This window comes from Spermophilus citellus, assembly GCF_964194105.1.
Source record: "Spermophilus citellus genome assembly, chromosome: 5".
Taxonomy (NCBI): Eukaryota; Metazoa; Chordata; class Mammalia; order Rodentia; family Sciuridae; genus Spermophilus; species Spermophilus citellus.
This window is the reverse complement of record NC_138186.1, coordinates 167224414-167249804: the sequence shown is the minus strand read 5'-3', so window position 1 is coordinate 167249804 and position 25391 is coordinate 167224414. Positions and strand designations below refer to the sequence as shown.

The 25391-nt window shown below is 48.0% G+C and overlaps 1 protein-coding gene across 1 annotated transcript in view; it reads right to left on the bottom strand.

Annotated features, from left to right (window-relative positions):
• Window positions 1–19655, bottom strand: part of SLC22A3 (solute carrier family 22 member 3) — an 88701-nt gene extending 69046 nt beyond the window's left edge. The window contains exon 1 of the mRNA XM_081295317.1: window positions 19105–19655. Coding sequence (XP_081151443.1) covers window positions 19105–19536 — 432 coding nt within the window. The 5' untranslated portion in view covers window positions 19537–19655. The remainder of the gene's footprint in view (window positions 1–19104) is intronic.
• Window positions 19656–25391: the final 5736 nt, after the last annotated feature.

Genomic DNA, 25391 nt, shown 5'->3' with positions numbered 1-25391 from the left:
CTCCCCCGATAACTGATCCCAACCACCTATCACCTCTATGCAGAATGGACAGACTAAGTTCCCACCCTCAGAGGACCTCACAGTGAGGATCAGACACATGAACCCCAGGGATGACTCAAACCATATCCAAACCACAGCAGCCAGGCTCACTTTTCGATCCTGCTTTGGACAATGGGGGCCTCTCACCATCTGTAACAGTTTCCAAGTCAGGGTCCTCAGTGGCCAGAGACGTGATTCTCCCTGCGCTGGATTTTCTGCGCAGCCTGCTCTTGGCTGAGCATTTGTGCTCTCGTGGGAGCCAGTGGGTACGTGCTTTAAGAGACCATCCGCAGCATTTTTCTTACTAGCTTCAGCTTCTCAGTCCCTCTAGCTCTTGGGCCTGCTGAGAAGGGACTTGGTGCTTTTTCTTTGTTGTATGCTTTCACTTCCAAACCTGCCATTGTTGCTCAGAAATCCCACTGAGTTGAATCTGACTGGATTTCTGTCACCAAGCTGCGTGTGGTCCATGCCTTGGGTTCATGGGCACCACAGTAATGTCAGGCTACTTCACGCCTCTTTCAGTTCTGCCTTTGGAAAGGTGAGTCTTCATTAGTTGAGAAAAGCGTAAGCAGCAGCAAAGAGAGGCTGCCTCTTCAGGGCCCTGCATGGGCAGCCTCTTCTTCCAAAACCAATCTTCCAAGCAACGCTGTAAAATACGGCTGAAATCACGCATATGCACAAACTTATACCCAGGCTTTTTGGAACTTATCAACAACATTTCTACATTGTTATTTTACATGTAAATGTCATCATTTCTCCAACAAGTAAATCAAATGGGCACACCAGATTTAACCCCATTCCCCCCCTTTATACACCTGAGTTGTTCACTTGGGTCAGAATTATACAATTTGCCAGTCATTTTTTCTACTAGTGGAGTGGTCGGAGTGTCCAACCGTCCCTTGTTCATCCTGGTTTTAACATGGTCAATTCCAGGTCCCAGGGAATGCCCTCAATTCCAGGCAAGCCAGGACAGCTGGTCGCCCTGGGAGAGGCCAAGGACCAGGTGCACATGCCTCCTCAGCGACTTGGAGGACCTCGTCCCCAGTAGGGGATTTTTACCTTCCTAATCAGAAAGATGGTGTGCTCTCTGAAGACAGAAGCCATGCCTGAAACTATATGAAACACACAAAAGTATCATTAAAAATGAGGGTTACCCCAAGAAAATTTGGGGGATGCAACCACTAACTTTGAGGATTGAATTATTAAATTGACACTGAGCATTTCAGATGGGAACAGAGACATCTTTGTGTGCCACATTCAGGAAAGGCCTTCTGTGTATGCACAGTGGCCAGTCTGGGGGCTCCTGTCTGCTCTGCATCTCTGTCCTGCAGCCAGTGATGCCCACAGGGAAGCAGCTCCTGGGGAGGTACAGGCCAGCTCTCAGGGGACAATGAAATCTGCAAGGTTAGTTCACCTCACATGGATCTTGTCTACGAGGGGCAAATCTGTACCACAGGTTTCCTTTGAATGACTGTCCCCGTCTACTGCAGTTTAACAGAAACTGAACAAGCCCCCCCACCCCCACAGCTTCTTTTCATATGTTCAGTGGTCTGTTGGGTTTCCTCTCAGGGAATCATCTGCACGCTCTATCTATGCTCAAGGCTCACTCTCTTTCTCTTATTGACAGAAGTTCCATGTATATTCCTGAGATGGCAAGGAACCGCTGTTGTTCAGATATCACAGGTTGCTTTCCAATTCTTCTGGAGAAATTCTGGGTCCCAGGTTTTGGGCGAGTTATGTCATCTGTCTGTATCTCTTCCCTCCTCTACAAAATGAGAACGCCAGCACGCACCTCGTGAGGACTTGGCCCACGTCAGGTGTCTGGATCGGTGCCCGGCAGGCAGCGAGGTCACTGCAGCCCTGGCTGTGTGTAGGTACCATCTCCATAATGGGGCTGGGGTGTTGAGCTCTGCTGCACCACTACTCTCTGTCATCAATCAGTCAACATCACAATGTCATTAACTAGAAGCGAGCTTGCCATAGGAATCAATTTGGGGCTTATCATTGAGACTTTAGGAAGTTTCTTTTTGAGGTCTTTCCCTGACCTTGTCACAGGTCCCTGTATTTCCCTTCATTCGCTTTACCATTTATTTACTTTGACATCAAAGTCCTGAGTCTACCTTGACTCCACCTCTGAATGTGGGTTGTCTAAGAGTCATTGTTTTTTACAGCACCACTTACTGAAAACTCCGTCTCTTTCCCAGGGCTGTGGGGCCTCCTTGGTGGTATACGTTGCCCAGGGTTTGTCCATCCCGTTGGTTCAAGGGCGTCCTGACTGCAGTCCACACTATCTTTACCACTTTGGCTTGTTAGTTTATCCTCATTTCTGGTCAGACAAGCCCTTGTCTTTATTCCATGCACCATTTTTAGAGTGACTTGCCCATTTATAGTTCTTTATTCTTCTACCCACAGATACTACAATAACTGTATTTGCTTCTTTCTTCTTTTATTAACTCGTGATAAATAGGAACCTGAACTCCAGCTCCAAGTTCACCCTGTTTTGTCACTAGGCCAATGGTAGATAAGGTTAAAAGACTACATTGTGGGGGACCAGTTAACAAATTCAATGCATGAAGCATATATTAGCAATAATTCCAACGGTTTTTGGAAAGGGAAACTGAGAGGGTGGGCTTTAGGCAGGGTACTCCAATCTGGCTCATGCTGGATTGCTGGGGCTTGTTTAGTGTTTGTTTATTTTCCTAAGGAAAGAGGTTACAGAGAGACCGAGAAAATGGTAAAGGCAGTCAATACAATACATAGTCACTAAAAATTTCAAATAATTTATACACACACATACACACACACACAGATATTACACCTTGACAGATTACACAGCTAAAAAAAAAAAATCATGAAGTGAAATGTCTAAGAAGATCAGGAGTAAGGACAATAACTAATTGCATGGCATGCCATTAAACAGGAATTGGAAACTGACTATTTAAGAATATTCTAATTATAAATACTTGAAAAGTATATGAAATATGTGTTTGCTATCTTCTAATAGCTGTAACAAGATGAAGAGTTAAAGGCCATGCTGAACTCATTCGAGATCAGAAGGGGAGCCGGGATTAATATTTCTTGGACTCTGTTTCCACGCATTACTATAGTTCTTCCCAGAACACCTTCACAGTAATAAAACATGGATGTTGACTGTGCCCCACGTGTTCAGGAGCAGACTGTCTGGATATGTCCGCACCTTCCCTAGTGAAAGCCTGTTCAACAGCCGTCTCAGCCCTGCCTCCAGGTTTCTATTGTTCATTCCTGGGATCTGTCAGGTGGGCAAGGCTGGGTCTAACTGCAGCCTCGGTGCCTCGTAAGATGGTCTGTGTAGTGTGGTGCGTTTGTTAAGCTCAGTTCTCTTCCGGCTGGAAAGCCCAGAGGCTGAGACGTCTTTTTGGACATTTTCTTTTTTGCTAAACAGCGTAAGCTCTGCTTTCTCCAATTTAAAATTTGGTCTCATCGATGATTAAACTCACTCTTTTCATGTTTTCTGCTACTTAAAGGAAGAAAATAAGTTTCTAAGCAGGAAGTGTGTACTATTAATGCTAAGATTAAAAACACTGCATGGGACAGTATTTTTTTCTACACTCATTAACTTTGAGTGACTGTTCAAGGTACAGCATCTACCTGAATCATCACCTGAATCTGGACATTTGTGATCACTGCACTGTCTTCATGCCATAGACCGAGGGTTGGGTTTGAGGCCAGATTCTGAGGGCAGGAAGAACAAACTGCAGTATGACATTCTGAGTGCCTATAAAGCCAGTGCAACTGCCCCCAAACTATAAGGTACATTTGTCTTGTTGATCCAACCGGGACATAGGCATGAGCCAGATCAGTTCCTTTTAACCATGGCACCTTTGGGCTACCTTCAGGTGTCTGAATTTACGGGAAATTTTCTGGTGCCTGTGGAAAAGCATTTAAAATAGTGAGAGGCTGCTGATAACTTAGGGCCCAGGACCAGGGGAGAAGGTTGTGTGGGCGAGTTGTGTGTATGCCTCTGAGCCACAGGGCACAGTGACCCTCACAGCATCACCCAGCTCAAGCAAGTTGACACCTGGCTAGGTCCAGGGCCTGAACTGCCATAAGGCTGGCCACTCTGCACCAGATCCCAGAGCCACTGGACATACCTTGGCTCTGTCCTCCCAGGAGCTCTCCCTGCCTCCAGTCCCCTGCGAGGGCCACCGGATACACCAGTGCCAGCAATGCTGCTCACAAAACCCCTCACTAAGTACCCTGGTGAGAATTCCAAAGCCCACCTCTAAGTGACCCTGATGGTCTGACAACAAATGGCACCATCTACAGAGTAAGAGGCATGGCCTCATCTCTTACCTCCCTTGAGGGGTGGTAAAAGGTGAGCCAGTCCTCATTCTTGCCTTGACAGGGCCTGTGACATAGTGGAGAAGCTGAAGACAATCCAAGCACAGGCCAACCCAAGCCACGGAGTCAGAGCACGGGTAAGAGCAGCTCTGGAGAGACCCTCCATGGAATGTTGGTCTGGTCCCTTGGTAGTCATAGGACCTCAAACAAGTGGCATAACTCCTATGTGTTCTGGATTTCTCTTTCTTACCCAGGCAAGAAGGGCAGTAATATTTACATATCCTAGGACCATGGTCAAGATCAAATGAGATCATGGAGTGCCCAGTGCCTAGGGTAAGTGCCTAATGAATGGAAGCCGCCATGAAGGCATGAAGGAGAAGAATAGATCGGAGAGGTGGGAATCATTCTCTGGATCAGACAAGCAGGACACTTGCATGTGCACATGAGGTTTGGAGAAAGGAAAGTCAAGGGAGCAGAGGAGAAAAGGGTTAAGGAAGGTCCAAGGACCAAGCAGTGGGGTTGGGCTGGGGCAGCTGATTGACTCCTCTCCAGGAGAGAGCCCGCCCTGCTAGAGGAGGCATGGCTGTGGACGGGTCAGAGGGGGGGGCTTTGTTCTGCCACCTTCTCTTGGGTTCTTCTGTGTCCCTTTCCCGCAGGGTGCTCTCCTGGGATGTGTCACAGCTGAGGTAAGGCAGACCTGGGGTTGAGGCTGAATCCAACTCCTGAAGGCACATGCAGGCCCCAGGAGTCCTTCAGGGTGACAGGTGGCAGCCTGCTCACGTTGCCGACATCTGTATTGCACTTGGTGGCCAGGTACTCGCCACTCACAGAGCCTTCATGCCTGGGCTCCTGGGGTCCCACCAGGGTGAAGGCAGCTGGTTGAGGATCTGCACTCCTGGTCAACTCCTTCCCAGGGCATGTCCAGCAGGCCCCTCCAGCTGGGCAGAGGCAACAAACGCACCCGAGCATGAGCTGGACCAAGGCCATGATGGACTTAAAGTGCAGCCCAGGCTCCTTGCTCAGTCCAGGCAGCACCGGGCAGGCTGCTGCTGGGAGTGACAGCATCAAAGGGGCCTTGGGGACCATTAAGGGTCAAGCATCTAGTTTGCAAGGGTCTGTGGCTGCAGGGTGGGATGGGGCGGAATGCAAGCAGCAGAGATTGTCCTCAGAGAGCTTGTCACCTGCTGGGACAGTGAGGCCACTGCTCATCCCAGCAGCGGCTCTCACCTGGACAATAGTGGCTGTGGCACGTGGAGCTGACTTTCACTCCCCATCCACTGGGAGCAAAAGCATCCACCACGCTGCCAGGCCTCCTGCCCAAGCATGCAGCCCTCAACCCAGGCTTCAGGGCCCGCTGAGCTCAGGTCTCACCAGCCTTGGGATGTCTCCCATTTTAGGAAAGTCCAAGGTGCTGCGCCTGAGTCCCTCTGCTGTGTCTGCCATCAGAACACAGTGTGGGGCTCTGAGCAAGGCCAGGTCCACACCTGCACACCAGACTGGGCAAGACGAGCACAGGTGCCAGATTTAGAGACAGACGGTGAGAGGAGGGAACTGGTGTGTGCCAAGGCTTCCGCACGCTTCCAGGTTTACGTACATTTCTCACGTAGCCCCCACAGCACAGTGGACGGATTAATAGCTCCCTGGCACACTGAATAAACAGAGGCTTGGGAAGCCACCCAAACACGCAGCTCTGACTTTCTATGCTGCGGCTTTCCTTGGTCTTACACTAAGCTCCAGTTTCTACCAGCTCAGAGTGGACCCCGCCATGTGCTTACGTTGCCATCTTGCCACCCTGTCTCACAGGCCTCAGTTAGGGGCCATTCTCAATCACTATGTGCTTCTGTGATGGGCTACACTAAGCCAGCTCAGGTCTAAAATTTGATCATCTCTTTGCAAAACTTTGCAACAATAAATTATGATTAATCTAATTCGAAGACAATTAGATTTGCTTTTGTAACGTATTGAACTAGATTGGGCTTAAAAGCAAAATTCTTCTGATAAGCCCCGTGTGCACATAGACTGGATAGGAAATCATAACAATCCTTCCATGTTGGGTGGTGGACAAAAGAGAAACTGGTCATACAATTACCAAGTTACTGAGAAACAACACACAGAAAGATCAAAAACCTTCATGGATCAGTCCAGAAACTCGTATTTCTTTATTTGACTTTGCCACGTCAATGTTGAGTGGATTTAAATTAGCTCCTTTTTTCTCCTTTACCCTGAATACTTAATAGCTTTAACTATCTTCCTGGCTTCCCTGTGTTTGCTTTGGAAACTCACTTGGGGACAACCTGAGGGGTCTCGTTTTTCCACAGGTGTCTGCAGAGCATGGCTTTGAGAAACCAGCATTGAATGTGCCCGTTTCTGCCCCTCTCCCCATAACGTGCCCCCATCAGACTTCAGAGCGGGAACTGCTGGCGCCCACGCCTGTCTGTGGCTCAGGGGCATCAGCTTACAGCATCCCTCCCCACGGGGCTGGACACACATGTCGTCTTTCATCTACCCAGCGCTTCCAGTTGGCAGAAGTACCGTGAAATCAGAGTCATCCTGTGCGCACACGGGGCTGAGCAACAAGTGGGAGCCGCATCGGAGACACTGTGACACTGTCGAGCAGCCAGCCGGGGGGGCTGCCGGGGGCTCATCACAGAGGCAGGACCCCACAGTGGCCCACAGAGCGGCCCTCAGCGCCCTTAGCCTCCCTGGTACCTGGGCATCTGGCTCTAGTTTCAGAAACGTGGAGCCAAAGGGCTTCTGAAGCTCCGCCTGCCCCACTGCTCCTCTTGTCCTGAGTCATTCCATCTTTTCTTCTGTCCCCTCCCAAGGCTCGGGCACACCTGACTTACAAGACCTTACTTGGGAGTCTCATTCTGGACGCCTTTGTGCTGATGGACTTCACAGAAACACCACTGCTCCTCCAAGCCAGCCTCCATGCTAGGCAGGCAGATGTGACAGGCGCTGTCACAGAGCACGGTGCTGCTGGAGGGCACCTGCGTCCACCCTACGTGGCGCTCATTGTAGGCCATGTGTGAAACTCCTTGTTCTGCATTCTGAAGCCATGATAAACCAGTTCTATTTCAATAAGAAACATAAAATTCTGCAGCCCTGTGAGTAGGGAGAGGGTGCTGGCTGGATGGCTGTCTACCTAATGGGGACAGCGGATGTCCTTGGGAGGAGGACATCTAATTTCTCACGTTGTTTGAGGTTCCCAAAATTCATCTCTGAACTATTTCTAAGAAATGAGAAAACAGTGTCCCACACTGATTTTTTAGGATTTACTATAAATACAACATAAAATAGCAACAAAACCCACAAAAAGAGTTATAGACTCCATACACAGATGGCAGTCTTATCAGAATTAAAGGCACTCAAGTGTACCATGTAAGTTAAAAATGAAACTCAATGTTTGAGTGTTAATAAGCAGATAATTGTGGCAGAAGTCTCTGGGTGTGGGTGGGCTCGTGACGCTCTGCCTCACCTTTCTCAACCCTGGTCCCAGTGTTCACTGCCACAGGAAAAGCCATCTCCTCTGCCCTATAACAATCCTACAAGAGAGGTCACCTGCCTCACAAGATCGGGTCCGACAGCAGAATTAGCACCCATGTCTCTAAAGTCCAGGCCGGTGCACACCTTGCTCCATCCAGGAGTTGCTACTGTATGCGTGGTCCATGGCAGGTCCCCTGACCCCACAAGCATTAGGACCCAGACAGAGGGTGCACCTGCTCCAGGGGACAGCACCTTCCATTGCCATCTCCTCCTGTGACATCACCTGCCACACCGAATGCCCACCAGGAGGACAGTCTGACTTCAGGAAACGAATTCCTCCATGATTTAAGTGAGTTTCATTCCAAGACATCGTCCCCCTCTAGACATGGTGACCCTGAGTTCAGGTCAGGAACAGGGACCTGAATAGTGACTCAGCTGTTCAGGGATAGAGTAGAAACCTCAGGTCAGTTGATAATCAACTGCTTTACTCAGAGAAGTGAAGAGATGCCAGGGACATGTGACAGGGTGTCCGGATCCCTGAGCTGCTTTCTCCCCACTACAGCACCAGCGCCACCCATGAGTCAAAGACTAATGTCCGAGGGTTTAGGACCACTTGGCAGCAGTCACCCCGCTCCCTCCCGGCATTCCCAGCGCCCCATGAGAGTTCTTCCTGCACAGAGCTGGTCTTGCATTTTGGGAGGGGGCGCTGTGTTGGGCCCACACCACCCAGCACTAAAACAGCCACACAGTTTAAAACAGGAATTAAAACAAACCACACTCACTCCAGCCCTTATGGTAATGGTCACACAAGTACCAGCCCCTCGGTTCTACTGTTTTATCAAACACAGAAGAAAGCAGGAGCGCAGCACCCTGGAAGAGCTGGTCTGACCTGTCACCCACCTGGCCATCACTCCACAGGCTCACGGGCCCCTGGTGTTCTCCAAAGCTACCTCAAGAATGCCAACGAGCTTTGCATTTTCCTCACCAGAAACAAGCTCCTTTCTTGGTTATGGCTTAAGACGGAAAAAAAGAAGAAGGAGGAGGAGGAGGAGGAGGAGGGAAAGGCTTTATTTTCCCTGAAAGCCAGGCTGCATTCGCTCTGTCTCCACAGCCTTGAGGGCTCGAGGCCGAGCCTGGAACTGTGGGTGCCAGGCCCCCCATGCCCCTTGCTGCCCGCCGGGCCAGTGCCTGTGCCCAGCTGCCCCTGAAGTGGCGGCTGACGACACGGGCGCTGAGCAGAGCCAGGACAGCTGAGAGAAGGCTTTCCTGCACAATGGACGTCAGCACATAAAAATGACGGCCCTGAGGAGCCAGCAGTCTCTCCTTCCTGCTTCCGTCACGTTCCACGTCACAGCCCCCAAATTAGGCTCCTGCAGGCAACAGAACCCACGTGAAGACAGAGCCCAGTGGGTGGAGATCTGTTCTCCCTCCTGCCAGAGGCCTGTGGGGGCGGGTGCTGCAGGGCCTTGAGGGCCCCATGGCTTGTCAACACCTCCCCGGACTGGGGAGGGAGCCCGGGGACTGTGCACAGTCGGGGGAAGGGGCTTTTGTCAGCCTGCAACATCAGCTTCAAGGTTGGCTGTAGGGGGATTGATTGACGAATGAGCCCCTTTCTTGTTCACTCACGAATTTTACAAATATTTACTAAATTCTGTGTTAGGCGCTGGGGGACAAAGCATCTGCCTCTGGACACTCCGGGAATGCTGAGGGTGGTGGCCACTCACACCACAGCAGGCAGTGAGGCTGTTTGTTAGGCAGACGAAGGCAACCAAGCCCAGCCCCAGGCAGGTTTGGGGTAGGGGAGGCTCTTCTGAACCAGGAAACTCTAAGCTATATTTTAGGGTAAAAGTGGAATGGCTTCACAAACAAAGGTTATTTTGAGAAAAGAAGAAGACATGTGCAGGCGCCTAGGGAAGACAGGAGGCGCGTGGGGACAAAACCTGGAGAGGAGACAGTCGGTGCTGGGATCATGGGTGGATTGTGCACCAGGCAAGGCAGGGCTCTCTTCAAAGTGCTAGCTTCCCTGCCTTTGATGAGGTGCCTGCAGCCTTGTTATCTCTGTCTGACCAGGAAACAGACCAAAATGTATTAATCAGGTTAGGCTAACAGTAAGAGCTATAACAAACACCCCCATCAATCTCAGGGGCTTAACACAAGAAAGTTTGTTTTTGGCTCATATTTCCATATTCTCACACAGGTTAACTAGTAGAGAAAGAAGAGGGATGAGGAGAGGGACTGCCATCCTGCAGACGCCTGAAAACTGACCCTTTTCCCTCCTGGGACTCCCTCATCCTCTAGTGCATCAGGTTCTCAGGTGTCAGGTACAGGAGGAGAAGCAGCAGGTGGGCTGCAATGAGGAAGGTCATTTTGGCTCTGGGCCCTGCAGTGTCACATGATGCTTCCCCCAACATCAGTGACCAGAACTTACACATAAGGCCCCACAAGCTGCCAGGAAAACTAGAAAATGTGACCCAGCTGTGTGTCCCCGAGGAAGAGTACTGTTATCCTCCCTTCAAGGGCAAATCGGTATCCAACAGATGTTTTATTTTTACATTTAGGGCAAGTTTATTAGTGCTTTGTCATGCTAGATCAGGGTCAGCAAATTTCAGCTGCAGTGGAAGAGAACCTGGCACCCCTTTCCTCATACTTTTGTCTTGACCCCTCCCTGACCTCTGAGGCTGAGGTCCAGGTCAGTGTGCATTCTGCCCCAGTCACCCTTCAGTTCCACCCGCTCATCACATCATGCCATTGTCTCAGGGCTGTTCTCCCTCCCAAGGATGAATCTCATTCTTGGGAGCATCCCAGCCTAGCCCTGTGGTAGCCTACGACAAAGGCTGAATAAGTGTTGGTACTCAAAACATCAGCTGCCAGAGAGACGCAGAAGCTGCCTGCCTGTTCTCAAAGATTCTATTGCACACACTTTCCTTGTAGTTCTGGGATCCAAAAACATGGCCAGGTGGGTCTGTTCAGCCTCTCTGCTACCTGGGCCAGGCAGCAGACTGCTACTGAGTGACTGCTACTGAGTGACTAGGGTCCTGCTTTTCTTTCATTAAAAAAAAAAAAATTACTAAATTATTAAAACACTTGTCATCAACAAAAAGTGATAGTTATTTTAAGGGACTCATGCTGAAAACAAGACTCACTATAAAATGTCCTTGTTGAGTGGCTGGTGTTTCAGGAAGTGAGGGAAAACCGCTCACCTCCAGTGAAAACAGACAACAGCTTCGCTGCTCCAGACTCAGCCAGGTGGTTGGGAAGGGGAAAGGACTCCAGGCTGGTGGATGGTCCCCCAGTTCCCAAAGTGACAGTGCTAATCCTCTCTGGAGGGAGCCAGGCTTCCCATCAACACGCACCAAACACACAGTAGATGACAACAGGTTTAAACACCAAGATGTCAGGCATTTACCAGATGCAAAATACAGAGGTAGCAAGTGTAAAGTACTTGAAGAAACTGAAAAGAGAAAATTACATATAAGAGGAAAGGAGGGGTAAGAGAAAAATAATACAAGTGGAAGAAATGATTTACAGTAGAGGGGTAGAGAGAGAAAAGGGGAGGGGAGGGGAGGGGAGGGGAAGGGGGATAGTAGAGAATAGGATAGACAGCAGAATACATCAGTCACTAGAATGGCAATATGTAAATCAATGGAAGTGTAACTGATGTGATACAGTAATCTGTATACGGGGTAAAAATGGGAGTTCATAACCCACTTGAATCAAACTGTGAAATATGATATATTAAGAACTATGTAATGTTTTGAACGACCAACAATAAAAAAAAAAGAAAGAAGAGACCAACAGACAACCAGGCATATTGGAAAAATATCAAATATAACTTCAATATTAAATAAATAAATAATAAATTAAATAAAAAATAAAAAATATTAAAATTAAAAGTTCAATGGATGGATTTAACAGCATATTTGATACTGACAGAAAGTTATCTGGAAGATAGATTTTAAAAAAATCACAATACAGATTCAGAAATGGGAAATATGAGAGAAAGTGGTGAAGGGAAAAAAAAAAGTCAACTTGGGTCTAATCAGCATCTGAGAAGGGAAAACCAGAGTATGGAAAAAGCAACACTGAAGAGATAAGAGCTGAGAATTTCCCAGGACTGATTAGAGAACCAAGTTCATAGTCATAGAGAATGAAGCATTCATTCACTCACAAATCCTCATCCACTGCCTACCTGTGCCAGATATTTATAGAGACAATGTACATCAAGATGGATAACAAACAAACAAACACCCACTTAGACACAGCCCCAAAGAAAAGCGGATCACCTACAACGGAAGGACAGTCAGGTGGACAACAGACCTCTCCAAAGCAAAATGGGAGCTTCCTAGCAGATCCAACCTGAGGGAAAATAACTGACCACTGAGAATTATTTATCTAGCAAAACTAACTTTCGGGGCTGGAGTTGTAGCTCAGAGGTAGAGCATTTCCTCGTACATATGAGGCACTGGTTTCAATTCCCAGCACCACATATAAATAAGCAAATAAATAAGGGTCTATCAAAACTAAAAAAAAAATTTTTTAAAAATTAACTTTCAAGAATAATGATGGGAGAAACACAGTTTCATATAGACAAAAAATTCAAAACATCGATACCTCTAGATAAACATAAAGAAACACTTAAAAGTTTTAGTTCAGAAGGAAGGGGAGAGAGAAGATGCCTTTTGGAATGCCCAGCAAGCACAGGGAGCCACACAGAACCATCAGTTACTAACACACCTCGGACCGAGAACACGGGCTGCTCATACGTGATGAATTAAAGAGTTGAAGACCTCAAATTGTCTAGGAGGAAGCCACAACATTAAATTTAGGCTCTATTAAGGAAGCTTAGTGAAATTTTCAAGAGTAATCACACACACACACACACACACACACACACACACAAAGAGGAAATAAAGGACCTAAATTTCATAAAAATAAAGGAAGAAGTAAAATAGAATATAAAAAACAAAGGACTTGTTTAAGAAAAATACAGACAGGACAAGATAAAGAAAGTGATCTATGGCATAACAACCCAAATCTATCAATTATACAGCAAATTTCAAGAGACTAGTGCATTAAAGGATTGTTAGGGTTTGGATCTTAAAGTTCCCCAAAGGCATGACCATCAAACTAGGGTGCTATTAGGAGGCAGGGGAACCTTTAGGAAGCTGGGTCACTGAGGCTTCTCCTCAAAGGAGAGATTGCAACCCAAGCCGCCACCTCTCGTCTCCGCCATGAGGCGAACAGGCGTCGGCCACGACTGCTGCCTCACCACAGGCCCAAAGTGAGGGCCAAGAGACCTCAGCCTCTGAAACCATGAGCCAAAATAAAACTTTCCTCCTTATAAATTGACCATCTCAGGTATTTTGTCATAGTGACAGAGAGCAGACAAGTACAAGGAGACTGAGCACATTAGATAAAAGCAAAATCAAGTTATATATATTTTTATAAGAATCACACAAAACTATTAAAACATGGGAAGTTTGAAAGTCATGGATAAAGCTGGAGCTAAAGTGGCTATATTAATATCAGATAAAATGCATCATGGATTTTACATAGGGTCCTATACTATCATAAAAAGTTCAATTCACTGTGATGATTTTTTAAAAATTAAAAATTGGTGTGCATATGCATTCAGTAAAGTTGCCTCCGGTATATGAATTTTGAAATCTGGAAATATAAGGAGAAACTTACAAACTGACCAAAATAATGACAAATTTCAATGTTCTTCTTTAATTATTGATAGACCAAGTACATAAAATTTAATTAAAATAATTTAATAGGATAAACTAATAAGCTTCGAATATTGAACATCTGTAAAATTCTATAGCCACCAATAGCTAAAGACCATGCATTCTTTGCTATCATGTGTGGAACACTTATCAAAGTGACTTTTTTTTTTTTTTAAAGAGGAGGGGGAGAGAGAGAGAGAGAATTTTTAATACTTATTTTTTAGTTCTCGGAGGACACAACATCTTTGTTGGTATGTGGTGCTGAGGATCGAACCCGGGCCGCACGCATGCCAGGCGAGCTCGCTACCGCTTGAGCCACATCCCCAGCCCCATCAAAGTGACTCTTACAAGACCATAAAATTAATTCAATAAAATTCAAAGAATCTGTATCATACACACTGCATTTTCTGCCCCACTGCAGTTAAATAAGAAGGCAACAATAAAAAGATAGAAGCATCAGCATACATTTGAAGTTTAATAATAAGCCTCCAAATAAATCCTAGGTCAAAGAATAATGATAAAAATCTAACAGAATGGAATAAAAAAATTCACATTTCAAAACTTGTGGAGATGCAGCCAAAGAAGTTCACTGAAGCAGATTTGTAGCTTTAAATATTTACACTAGGAAAAGAGAAAGATGGGAAGTAACTGAGCTCAGCATTCAAGTTCAAAAGTACACCACGAAGAACCCCAATAATGAGACCAATAAGAAAGGGGAGAGATGATGAAGCAGGGAACAAACAGTGCCCCACTCGGGGTCCAAAGCAATAATGTTACAAACTCTCTGATGTCGAGATTAATTCAGCAAAAAAGAGAGACAGCACAGAGGATATTAGAAACGAAGACAACACAAAGGTCCATACTTTCTGAAATGCCCACAGCAAGCCACAGACTCCAATCCAGACGTGCATCTGCCCCAGTGTGACTCCAGGCCTGACACATCCTCGGGAAGATAGGCGGTGCTGGCGCTGATGACCTGGGATGCCCCACCTGGTTGGCCTGTGTCCTGGGGCAGATGTGCAGGAAGCAAAGCAAGAGACCCAGGAAGGATGCCGAGGGCCCCTGAGAGCAGCCAGCAGCACTCTCTTCAACAGACAGCACCAGCCTCAAGTTCACCTCCTTTTTGTTCTGGAGGAAAAATGATCTTGAAAGGAAAAGTAATTATCAGTCTGTTTTTAAAGGTGCTCTGAAGCCTGTGGTAGACTCGAGAGGTTCTTAGTTTTGTTTTATTTTCTTCCATCCAGGCATGTTTTAAAATCCTCAAAATCCTCACTGGTAAAAGTGTCCCTGCACCCGCTGTCTGACAGGGGTCACAGCCTGGGGGATGCTACTGCAGGGCGGCACCATCTGGAAGTGTTTTGTTTACGATACTCATGATATGGATAATAGGGCAGATGTCAATCCATAATGAAAGTACATGTTGCCTGAGATTGCAGGCAAATTTCCAGAATTAAGACATGCCCCAAGGTGCATTTCACAATCTCTCAGGATACAAACAATAGTGTTATTCCTCAAGAAATTCATGCAAAAAAAAGATTGCAAATCAAGGTTCCTAAGAAAAGCTTAACAATTTACACTAAGCCCGGCCCCCCTTCTAAAGCCACAACCTGTGCAACATACATTCTCCCTACTAACAGACTCTCCTTTGCCTTACACAGGAATTTATGATGGGAATGGGAAACACATAGTTAATATTTTTAAAATTTATATATAACAGTGGAATGCGTTATAATTCTTATTACATATAGAAAGCACAATTTTTCATATCTTTAGTTGTATAGTTAATATTAATGGCAAATCAGTTGAGGTGTAGAGCCTGCCCTGTGGTTAAAGATTACAAAGACATAAGAATTGGTGTACTTAAAAAAAAAAAAAAAAGAAGAAGAAAGAAATGGTGTACTTTGACCAAGGATCAAAGAAGCTCTTTAAGAAGGCAATTAAATAGATCATATAAAAAAGGAAATTATATTGGAAATTAAAAATAGAATAATGTAAGATTAATATAGATATATTTTAGAGGCACTTCAGAGTAGTAGGCTTTTAAGTAGTGGGCTTTCACTATTTTAAGTGTGTTTTACTGGCTTTAGATTAGAAGAAAGCTTACCAATAATCATAGGTATGCTTTAAAGTTAAAGGTTAATGAAATAATTATAGGTGTGCTTTAAAGTTAAAAGTGAGGCATGTGGTCTAGTTGTGTAGCCTAGCACCTAGTGATTGAGGTGAAAATGTAAAAGCTTAATCATGATTGGCAAAGGTTACAGGAAAATATTTTAAACAATGTACTCAATATCTTACGTAATCAATGTATGTCAGAAAAGATTGTAACTCTTGAAAATTATGTAAATCAAAGAAGTTTCAGGCTTTGAGACTATCCATTAACTACCTGAAAAAATACCTGCAAAAAAAAAAAAAAAAAGGTATAAAAATAAAGGCCCCTCTAGGGGCAGCAGATCCTTCTGGAGGCTGCTCGTAACTTGCAACCTGTTGTCCTGTCTCTTCTTCTTTCACCGACACCACTCATCCTTCAGGACCCCTGGCTGGGGCTGGACCCTGGCACTTCACATCAACCTTAAAGACCCCACCCTGGGAGTGGAGTGCGACATTTGGCGGGTGAGGGCTCTTACTTGCTTGTCTGCTTTGTATCACGTTTAGTTGTGCGGTGTCTGACAACTAGATAAAGCTGAGACACAGATATGAGAAAGTCTACATTGAGGAAGTTGGAGGGAGGTGAGAAACTGACTGCCTTCCCTTGACACAAGTGGGGAGTTGGCTTGAAACCACCCTGCACTTGACACTGGCTCTGGACTTAGCTCCTTGGAGATATTTCCAGTTGCAAGCTGGGAAGAGAGTGGATGAGATCTATAAGTGTTCATTTTGCAACATTTGCTCAAAGAGGAGAGAACCATTCCCTCCAAGAGAAGCAGCCCCTCAGTGGCCAGCCTGGCTAACTGTGGTTCCCAGAAACACCAAAGGAAACAAAATGTCATGCTGGCCAGAGGGCCCGCTAGGAACCAAAAACAAAAGTGCAACCAAGTTGCCAAGTGTCATGTTTCATGGACTTATCTGAACAACTCAGGTGCCACAAGGGGGAAGGAGCACCATTTCCCATCAAGACTGGATTCTAATCCAGTTTGGCTACATAAACTCTATGGGACCCTAGCAGGTCCTCTAACATCTCTGGCCTCAGGTCTCCCTCCTATAAAGTAAGGACAATGACATCTCCCCCACAATGCAGCAAGGATTAAGTACTATAGCCATATGGAGCCCATCTATTTGCTAAACTCTCTCAATAACCCCCCCCCCCTTTGCATGATTCCTGTCTTAGACTCAGATCTATGAAAATTCTTGGGGTTCAAAATGTTAGCTGAGGATAGAATTGGCATGCCTTTCATCACCCTGACAGAATTTGAAAGAACAAAAAATGAATTGGTTCATATTCAAGAACAAAGGCAGCAAAATATTAGCCACACAGGACCCCAAGAGAGACTGAGTTATTTTGGATGGCTGAACTTCCTGAATACATGGTGGCTTCCTCTTAAGAGTCAAAACATGAAAGACAAACAAGCCAAAAGAACACAAAACTATTTTGGATTTAAGAAAGAAATTTCTGCATTATATTTCAAAAACTTGTCTGTGGCTTTAAGAGGTGCATTCTGAATATCCTGGAAAATGTTTCATCATTGTTCTGAGCACACTGAGTGGTAAGCTGCTGATGACAATGATGGCATTGGTAGGATTGCCTACTTTTGCAAATGAGAAAGCTAAACCCAAAGAGGTTATGTGACTTAACCTGAGCCGCACAGTTTAGCTAGAGACCATGCCGTGACCTGTCTCCTGACTTTCCACCATTCCATGCCATGTTTAGGAGCCCCTGACCTTCATAAGACCACCTTGAAATAACCTGGAATGCTAGTAACCTGCAACCATATAATATTTCTGAAGTACCTGTCAGAGCATTAATGTACAGATTTTTCTCTCTCAAGGATTATCTCACTCAAGGGTGTGTGCATTTTGCTTTTTAGGGCTCATTTTGCTCTTCATTTTTAAATGTCTTTGGGAACCAGGCTCCTCTGGTTGTCTTGGGAAGCAAGCATAACCAGCCCTGCTGAGTGCAGCGAAGCAGCCACCCACAGGGTGCAGCCCTGGAGAAGCACAAGCGATAGCACCCGCTCACCAAGGCCTCTCTCTATCCATGTCACTGTGAAGTTCCTAACAAGGAGACCACCACGGCTTACACAGCAGTCCTCAGCCCACCCAGGGATTAAGTAGAAATGAAAGGACCCCAAACACACACACACACCCCACACACCCCAGCTGGGTGTCATGGGCACTTCTCATAGGACCAGTCAGTATGCTAAAGTGCCCACAGTGGCCTTCTAGAACAAGTAGAGCCTCAAGCATCTGTATCCCAACTCCAGATACATGAGGTCACCAACCAAAGAGCATTCATAGCGTTGGTCCTACCTCCCCATTCAGTGGTTCCCCACTATCTAAGTAGGTGCTTTAAAAATGTTTATAACAAAACTGAGATCAAGACTATTTTTTCTCCATTTACCTAACACATTCATTTTGTAAAAGTTAAGTAGTCAATATCCAATAAACCGCTTATCCTCGTGAGTTGGGCTCAATTGAGGCAGTTTCTGGGGGTATTACTAAATGCCAACCCATAAACCACACTGCCAGCCCAGCAGGGGGCAGAAACGGGGAGACCTGACCTCCAAAGGTGCTGCATGTACACACACCCATCCATGCAGGGGGACTAACCCCCTCCCCCCAATCCAGCAGCCACTTCGGGTGAAAGGGAGCCCACTTTGTAAGGCTTGCAGCCCGTCCTACTCTTTTCCCGTAGTTTATCAGCAGGAAAAAACCGTAAACTTTGGTCCAATATCTCAGCTCTCCCAACTTCTCTCAGATGTCGCTCTTTGCCCCAAAGCAATTTTACCAAAGCCATTCTCCCTGGAGAGCCTTGACCTCTGTCCGTTTGCATTTCAAATAATCACTTGGGCCACTGGGAAAAGTTGTGCTGCCTTCAAACATTTCCCCTCTCCTTTGCTCCCTGGAGACCAAGAGCCCATCCAGACTGGCAAGGTCACTGGCCCCAGAGACAGAAGTTCCCTGCCACGAGGAGACCCATAATCTCCAATCCTGGGTCCACACCCACACCGTGCGCACGTCGGAGGCGCTGCGCATTGTTTGCGGCGCAGGTGTGTGGGAAGCTCTGTGACTCGCTTCTAGGAGCGTTTCCTTTCACACCTGAAATCCAAGCATCTCTCCGTAACTCGCTGGCGGGGGAAAAGCTTTTCCTGGCCTGTCGACGCAGCACTTCCACGTGTGGGAGGAACGTGTTGGTCCCCCAAGGTAGCCAACCTATCCCTCCTGGCCAGCTTTTCAAACCTGCCGAGTCGCGGGAACCCGGAGCGTCGTCTCTCCCGCCGGCTTCCCTGGGGCGACAGGCGCGTCCCGCCGAGACTCTAGGTCCCGGCTCTGTCGCCGCGGCGCCCGGCGGGCAGCGCCGCGGACGCGCCCTTACCTCGCTGATGATGGTGGAGTGGGCCTGGGCGTAGCGCCAGCCGCCGCGGCACGGCACGAGGGGCGCGGAGCGGTTGGGGAAGGCGGCGAGCGGGTCTGCGCAGCTGAGCGCCCCCGCAGCGGCGCTGGCGTTGGCCGCCTCCAGGAGGTAGCGCTGGCAGCTGCCGTCGCCGCGGCGCTCGGAGGGCGCGGGGCCGCGGAGGGCGGGCGCGGTGCGGTTCCACTCCTCCTCCGGGCTCCAGCCGCAGCGCTCGGCCAGCGCCGCGGCGCTCGGCCCGCGGCACCAGTAGTGGTCGGGCTGGCTGCCTAGGAAGACCACGCCGACGAACAGGAAGGCGAAGGTGACGCCGGTCAGGCACAGCAGCAGGAACACGCGCCGCTGGAAGCGCCCGAACTCGCCGGCCCGCAGCAGCGCCTCGTCGAAGGAGGGCATGGTGCGCCTGCCGCCGCCGCGCGACCCAGCGAGCGCGTCCTGCCGCCCGCCGCCGGGCCTCGGAGTGACCCGCGGGCCCCGCTGGCGGCCGCTCTTTACCCCGCCGCCTCCCCCGCGCCACCCGCCTCACTCGCCTTGGCGCTGCGCCCGCGGCCGCCGCTCCTCCTGCTCCCGGCGGCCCCCGCCTCCCCGCCGCGGGCGCCCTCCGCAGTCCCTGGTCCCAGGAGGTGCTGCCGCGGGCGCGTGGGGTCCGGGTGGGAGCTCGGCGGGACCCGGGAGGCGAACCCTGGCTGCGAGCCACCGCGCGCCAGGGACCCAGGACCCGGCCCGGGACTGCGAGTGACCGGCACAGCCTCAGGCCTGGCGCGGAGCTCCATTCGGTCCCTGCCAGCAGCCTGCTCTGCCATCCGCCCTGATTCAGGCTCCAGAAGAGGAAAGTTCCAGGGTCACCAACCACTCCCAGAGCCACTCGGCTGGGTCTCTCTAAATCCTGAGAGCAACCCCAGGGGACAAGGGCACGCGCGCGTCGTGGCGTCTGGGGGCCGGGACCCTGGGGGACCCACTGCAATTTTCCCATCTGTGCTCACAGAGGCCGCTCTGCGCCCCTCGGCCCGGGCCGCCAGTTTTCCACAAGAGCTGCCCAGGCCCTCCACTCAGCGCAGGATTAGATTTTGGCGACATCTCAGAGATTGCCCGATATATTCAACAGGGCAGCTGGGCAACCCCGAGGGTTAAGAGACTTGCTCAGAGCCCTGAGGTTAGGGTGAGAGGGACCATCTCAAGGCCAGGCCCCTGCAGGTTTCCTTGACCTGGGCCTTCCGACCTACTGTTAGCCTGAGTACTCGGGAAGGAAGTTGTTTGGTTGATTTGAATCCGTGTTTTCAGCTTTTGTATTGCTCACAAGAGATTTCGCAGAGCCCTGTCAGATCCGCCTCTGGACCACTCTCTGCTTTAGCCCAGGCTGCAAGGTCTTCACTGGGACAGCTGGGGCCACCAGCTTTGGCTAGGGGGACCACTGGGCACCACGGGTGGCGCATTTCTTGCGTGCCCCAACCTCCTGCCTTTCTGTGCCTGTTCTGAGGGTTCCCCCAGATCCTCTTTAGGACACTGCCCCTCCCAAAGGTATCCGCCCGAATTCTACCTTTAACTTGCTTTTTTTCAAGGGCCCCAGAGGTCAAAAGAATGCAGACTCCTGTATCCTGATTCCAGCGGCCTCATCCCCTCACCAGCTTGTTACCTTGGACAATTTAATTGGCCAGCCCCAGTTGTCCTGTCTGTCAAGTGAGGCTAAGAACTTCCCTCCCTCATAGGGCCGCTTAGTGAGGGCTGAATAGATGAAAAGATGTAAAATGCCAGGAGAGCACCACACACTGTGCACTTCCTAAGCCTTAGCTCTTAACTACTGTTGTTCTTTGCTGCCAAGTTAACCTCAGTGTTGTGGGGCTGGCTTGAGGACTATAGATAACTGTGCAGGATAAAACACCTGGTGGTTCGGGTCACACTGTACCTGCACACTAATACTTTATATCTTGCTCTCTCTGACCTCAGAAGCTGAAACTTACTCAGCAGTGACTTCTGGGTCTGTGAGCCTTATGCTCCAGAATCTGTCTCTTAACTGCCTGCTGCACCTCCGACTCAACCTGTCCTCCCAATCCAGCTCCTCCTGGCTTCCTTTTGGTATAAACAGGTCTCTCCTGGCCCCAGACTCAGGATGTCGGCATCATCCCAACACCGCACAGGCCCCAGGTCTTTACTCTGACATGGGGTGGTCAGAGTCCATCCCCTCCAACGTCTCATCTCCGAAGCTTTCCCCACCATCTGACATCTAGATGTTTTTTATTCATTTGTTTATCAGACAGTTTTACTCATCCACCTTGTTTATCTCACCTGTGTGTGTCTACTACCACTCATATTCCATAAGGACAGAAAGCTTTCCATTTGTTTCACTTCTGAACTCCCACCACCTCCAGCAGTGCCTGGTGCACTGAAGTGGCTGCTCATCATTGTTTGGGACTAGAAGGGACACTCATGTATGTCCTTTCTTTCATGCATATCCACCATCTCTCCTCAGCCCCTAGTTTCTCCCAGCTAGGGGGGCTGCCCTGGGCTCCCCTCAGGGCTCCCACCTGCTCTCAGGATCCTGTTTCCACTGTGCAACTTGAAGGTGCTCACCTTATTTTCCAAATTAAATCGTCAATCTCATTCCCTCTTTCAAAGTCCTAACCAATGTCCCTCACCAAATTCTCCTCTCATAGACAGCCAAACAGAACTATGTGCTAGTCCTCAAATCCTTCTTGAATTTTCCTAACTCTAGACCTGTGTACATGAAGTTCCCTCTTCTGGTAATTTCATCCTCCTATCCCTCCCTGCTCACTGTCCAGCAAGAAGTGCTTCTGATGTCAGCACCCGGTCTCAGAAGCCTTCCCTAACCACCCTGTTACCAACTACTCTTGCACTGCACTCCCAAAGAGCACAGTGCTCATTTGAAGCTCAAGGATGAGCTTCAAAAATACCCTGAATGCCAGCAGAACTACTCAGATAATTCTCCTCTTTTTCTTTGTATTATAGTGGCCAGGGTATTTTAAAATGAAGCAATCTGACCAGGTGGACAAAGCGTCCTGTGTCTGTGTTTGCTGGGAGTGCAAATGTTGGAGCCAGGCCCACTGGATTCAAATCCCCACTCCCCCTCACTGCCCAGTGCCATTGGCTAGTTCCCTCTTCTATAACATCGGATAATGCTTTCTCATTTTTAATGTAAACCACAACAACCCTTGAAACATAAATTCTGTGTGAGACACCTGTTTTAAAAAAGAGCAACAACAAATCCAAGCAGCCCCAGAGCTAGCAAAGGTCATCTGATGATGTCTGTTTTAGGTGTACTGTTACAAAGTACTAACACATCACAGATGCAGTTGGAATCTCCTTCTGTTGTGGTTTGGATATTAGGTGTCCCCTAAAAGCTCAAGTGTGAGACAATACAAGAAGGCTTCAGGTCAAACGACTGGTTAGGAGAGTGTTAACCTAACCAGTGCGTTAATCCACTAAGAGGGAAGTACTGAGTGGTAATGGGGGCAGGTAGGGTGTGGCTGGGGTGGGGGTCACTGGGGTCCTGCCTTTGGGTGTATGTTTTGTCCTTGTTGAGTGGAGCTTTCGGCTTCTTGGTGCCATTTTCTGGGCCACGTTCCTCCACCACACTGTTCTATTGTGATGCTCAGCCTCACCTCAAGACCCAAGGAATGGAGCTGCCTTCTATGGGCTGAGACCCCAGAAACCATGAGTCTCCAAATCAACTTTTCCTCCTTTTGTCAGGTCTTTTGGTCACAGTGGCAAAAAAAAAGCTGACTGAAACCCCTTCCTACCCCCTTCAGATTCTGCCTTCCTGCCCCCATCTCTCCTCTTGCCCCTCCTCAGGAGCCACTGGGCCCTTCCTTCAGGAGGGGAAGTGGGCTTAGGCCATGGGGTAGCAAATGCTGGGGGCTCAGCTCCCAGCGCATGAGTGGGACCCCAAAGGCCCTGGACCTCTCCTGCTCAGGTGTCATTAGTGCTGAGATTTTACCATTCTTCTCATCTGTCCCAGGCTTTTAACACTCAGGAGGGACACACAGCAGCAGACAGCCTTTGGATTACTTTGAGATTTTAAGTAAATGGTGCTGCACTCTACAAGTGTTTCTGCCGCAGCCTCCTTCCCTCCTCCTCCTCCTCCTCTCCTTCTCCTCCTCCTCCTCCTTCTCCTCCTCCTCCTGCTCCTCTCCACAGGGTACTTCGGAAGCTCAGCCTTGGTAGGAGGAGTTAGCCCACCTCTCTGACTGCCACGCATTATTCTCTTGGAGGCCCTAATACAGCATGTCCATTCTTCCTCGAGGGTGTTTAGCTGGCTTTAATTTTTCAGTTACAAATCGTCCTGCTCACTGATCACAATGATTGTGCATGTTCCCTTGCACGTTAGCACAAAAAATTGACCTGAGGCAAATACCAGGAAGAATAGCCTCGAATCTCAGACTAGGTACTCCCAACGGCTTCCCAGAGAGGTGGCCTGATTCACACTTCACCAGCAACATCTGCAACTGTCCACATCCGAGCTCTCGCTTGTCCTAGGCTCAGGCACTTAGCCTGTTCCATGGGTATGAAGAACAGTCTCCCTTTCTACCATCCCCTGTCTCCAGGTTGCACATATCTTGCACATTTATTCATCAGTCAGGTTTCAGTTTCTTTGAATGCCCTGGTCGGTCATCTGCTTGTCTACTCTGTTCTTTGTGGGGAGGGGGATTGAATCTAGGGAGTTATGTGTGTATCTGTGTATTCTGCTCCTTGACAGTTGCATATTCACCATCCTCTCAGTCTGAGGTTTAACTTTCTAATGTCTTGGGAACTACAAAAATTTTAAGTTCTGGTATAGTAATATGTGCCTGTCTCCTTCATAGCTCCTGCTTTTTGAGTCTTGCTATAAAAATCGCACTTGACTGATTGAGATTTAAAATGCGTTCTCTTATTTATTCTTTTTTAAATTGTATTTTTTTCAAAGTGAATTTGGACATGTCTGAAGTTAATTTTGTGCAGACTATGGTGGGATATAATTTTACTTGTTTCTTCCATATGGGACGCTGTCTAGTTAAACGCCACTTAACTGAAGAATCCGTGCTTTCCCTGGAATCACAATACTGCCTCTCCCTTCATTGATGTGGGATTCTTCCATGTGCTGGAACCTGACCTCAGCCCTTCATTGGGTGCTACTGCTGCCCGCCCAACTCCACACTGATGTTCACTGTTCACACCGCACTGCTACAACAGTCCTCAGATCTGGTGGGACAGTCCCACCCCCTTCTTCCCTTACCTCAATTCTTTCCAAAATTACATTGGCATTCTTGGGCCTGTTTTCTTCTATAAAAATCCTACATTTTACTAAATTCCACACAAATTTGGCTGAGATTTTAATTTAAAATCATGTATGCATTTTATTTCTCCCATCATTTTGCAGAGATTTTGAGACAAAAATCAAATCAGTCTCATCACTGTATTTTCAAAACGCTGCTCACGGCTCTGTTTCTGCGCTGACCAGTTTGGTACCCATCAGGCACATGTGGGTGTTTCAAATCCCACAGACTCTTTTCCTCTTGAGCCACATTTCTAGTGCCTAATAACCACAGATGTCTAGTGGCTAATCCATGGACTGCAAATAGAGAACATTTCCACAGGGAGTTCTGGTGCACCACACCGACCTAGATACAGAGATCAAGGAATGTCGGGGGAAGCCTGGCATTTCCTCAATGGAAAAGAGAATCACATGTGATCCAGCAATTCCAGTATAGGATATATGCCCATAGGAAATGAAATCATGTCCAAGAGACACTTCCACTCCCATATTCCTAATAACCAGAATGCAGAATCAAGCAAGTAACCATTGATGGATATGTAGAAAAGAAAGTGTGTAACAGAGACAAGATGGAATATTATTCATCCAGAAAAAAATGAAATCCTGCTACAACTTGGATGGAACTAGAGGATGGCAAGATAAGTGAAATAAGCTAGGTACAGAGACACAAATACCACATATTCTCACTCATTTCTGGAAACTAAAAACATTTATCTCATCAATGAAGGGGTTGGAATTGTGGTCACTAGAGTCTAAGAAGGGTAGAAGAGGTGGGGGAAAGAGGTTAGATAATGGCTCCAAATCACATTTTATAGGTAGAATTAGTTATGGAGCTGTGATGAAGTAGGGTAACTCTAGGACCCAAGAATTTAGGTTGTATTTCAAAATAATGAGCAGAGTCCAAAGGCCCCCAGCATTAAGAAATGACATATATTTAAGGAGTTGGAAATGCTAGTTACCCTGATTGGGTCATTATAGATTGCAT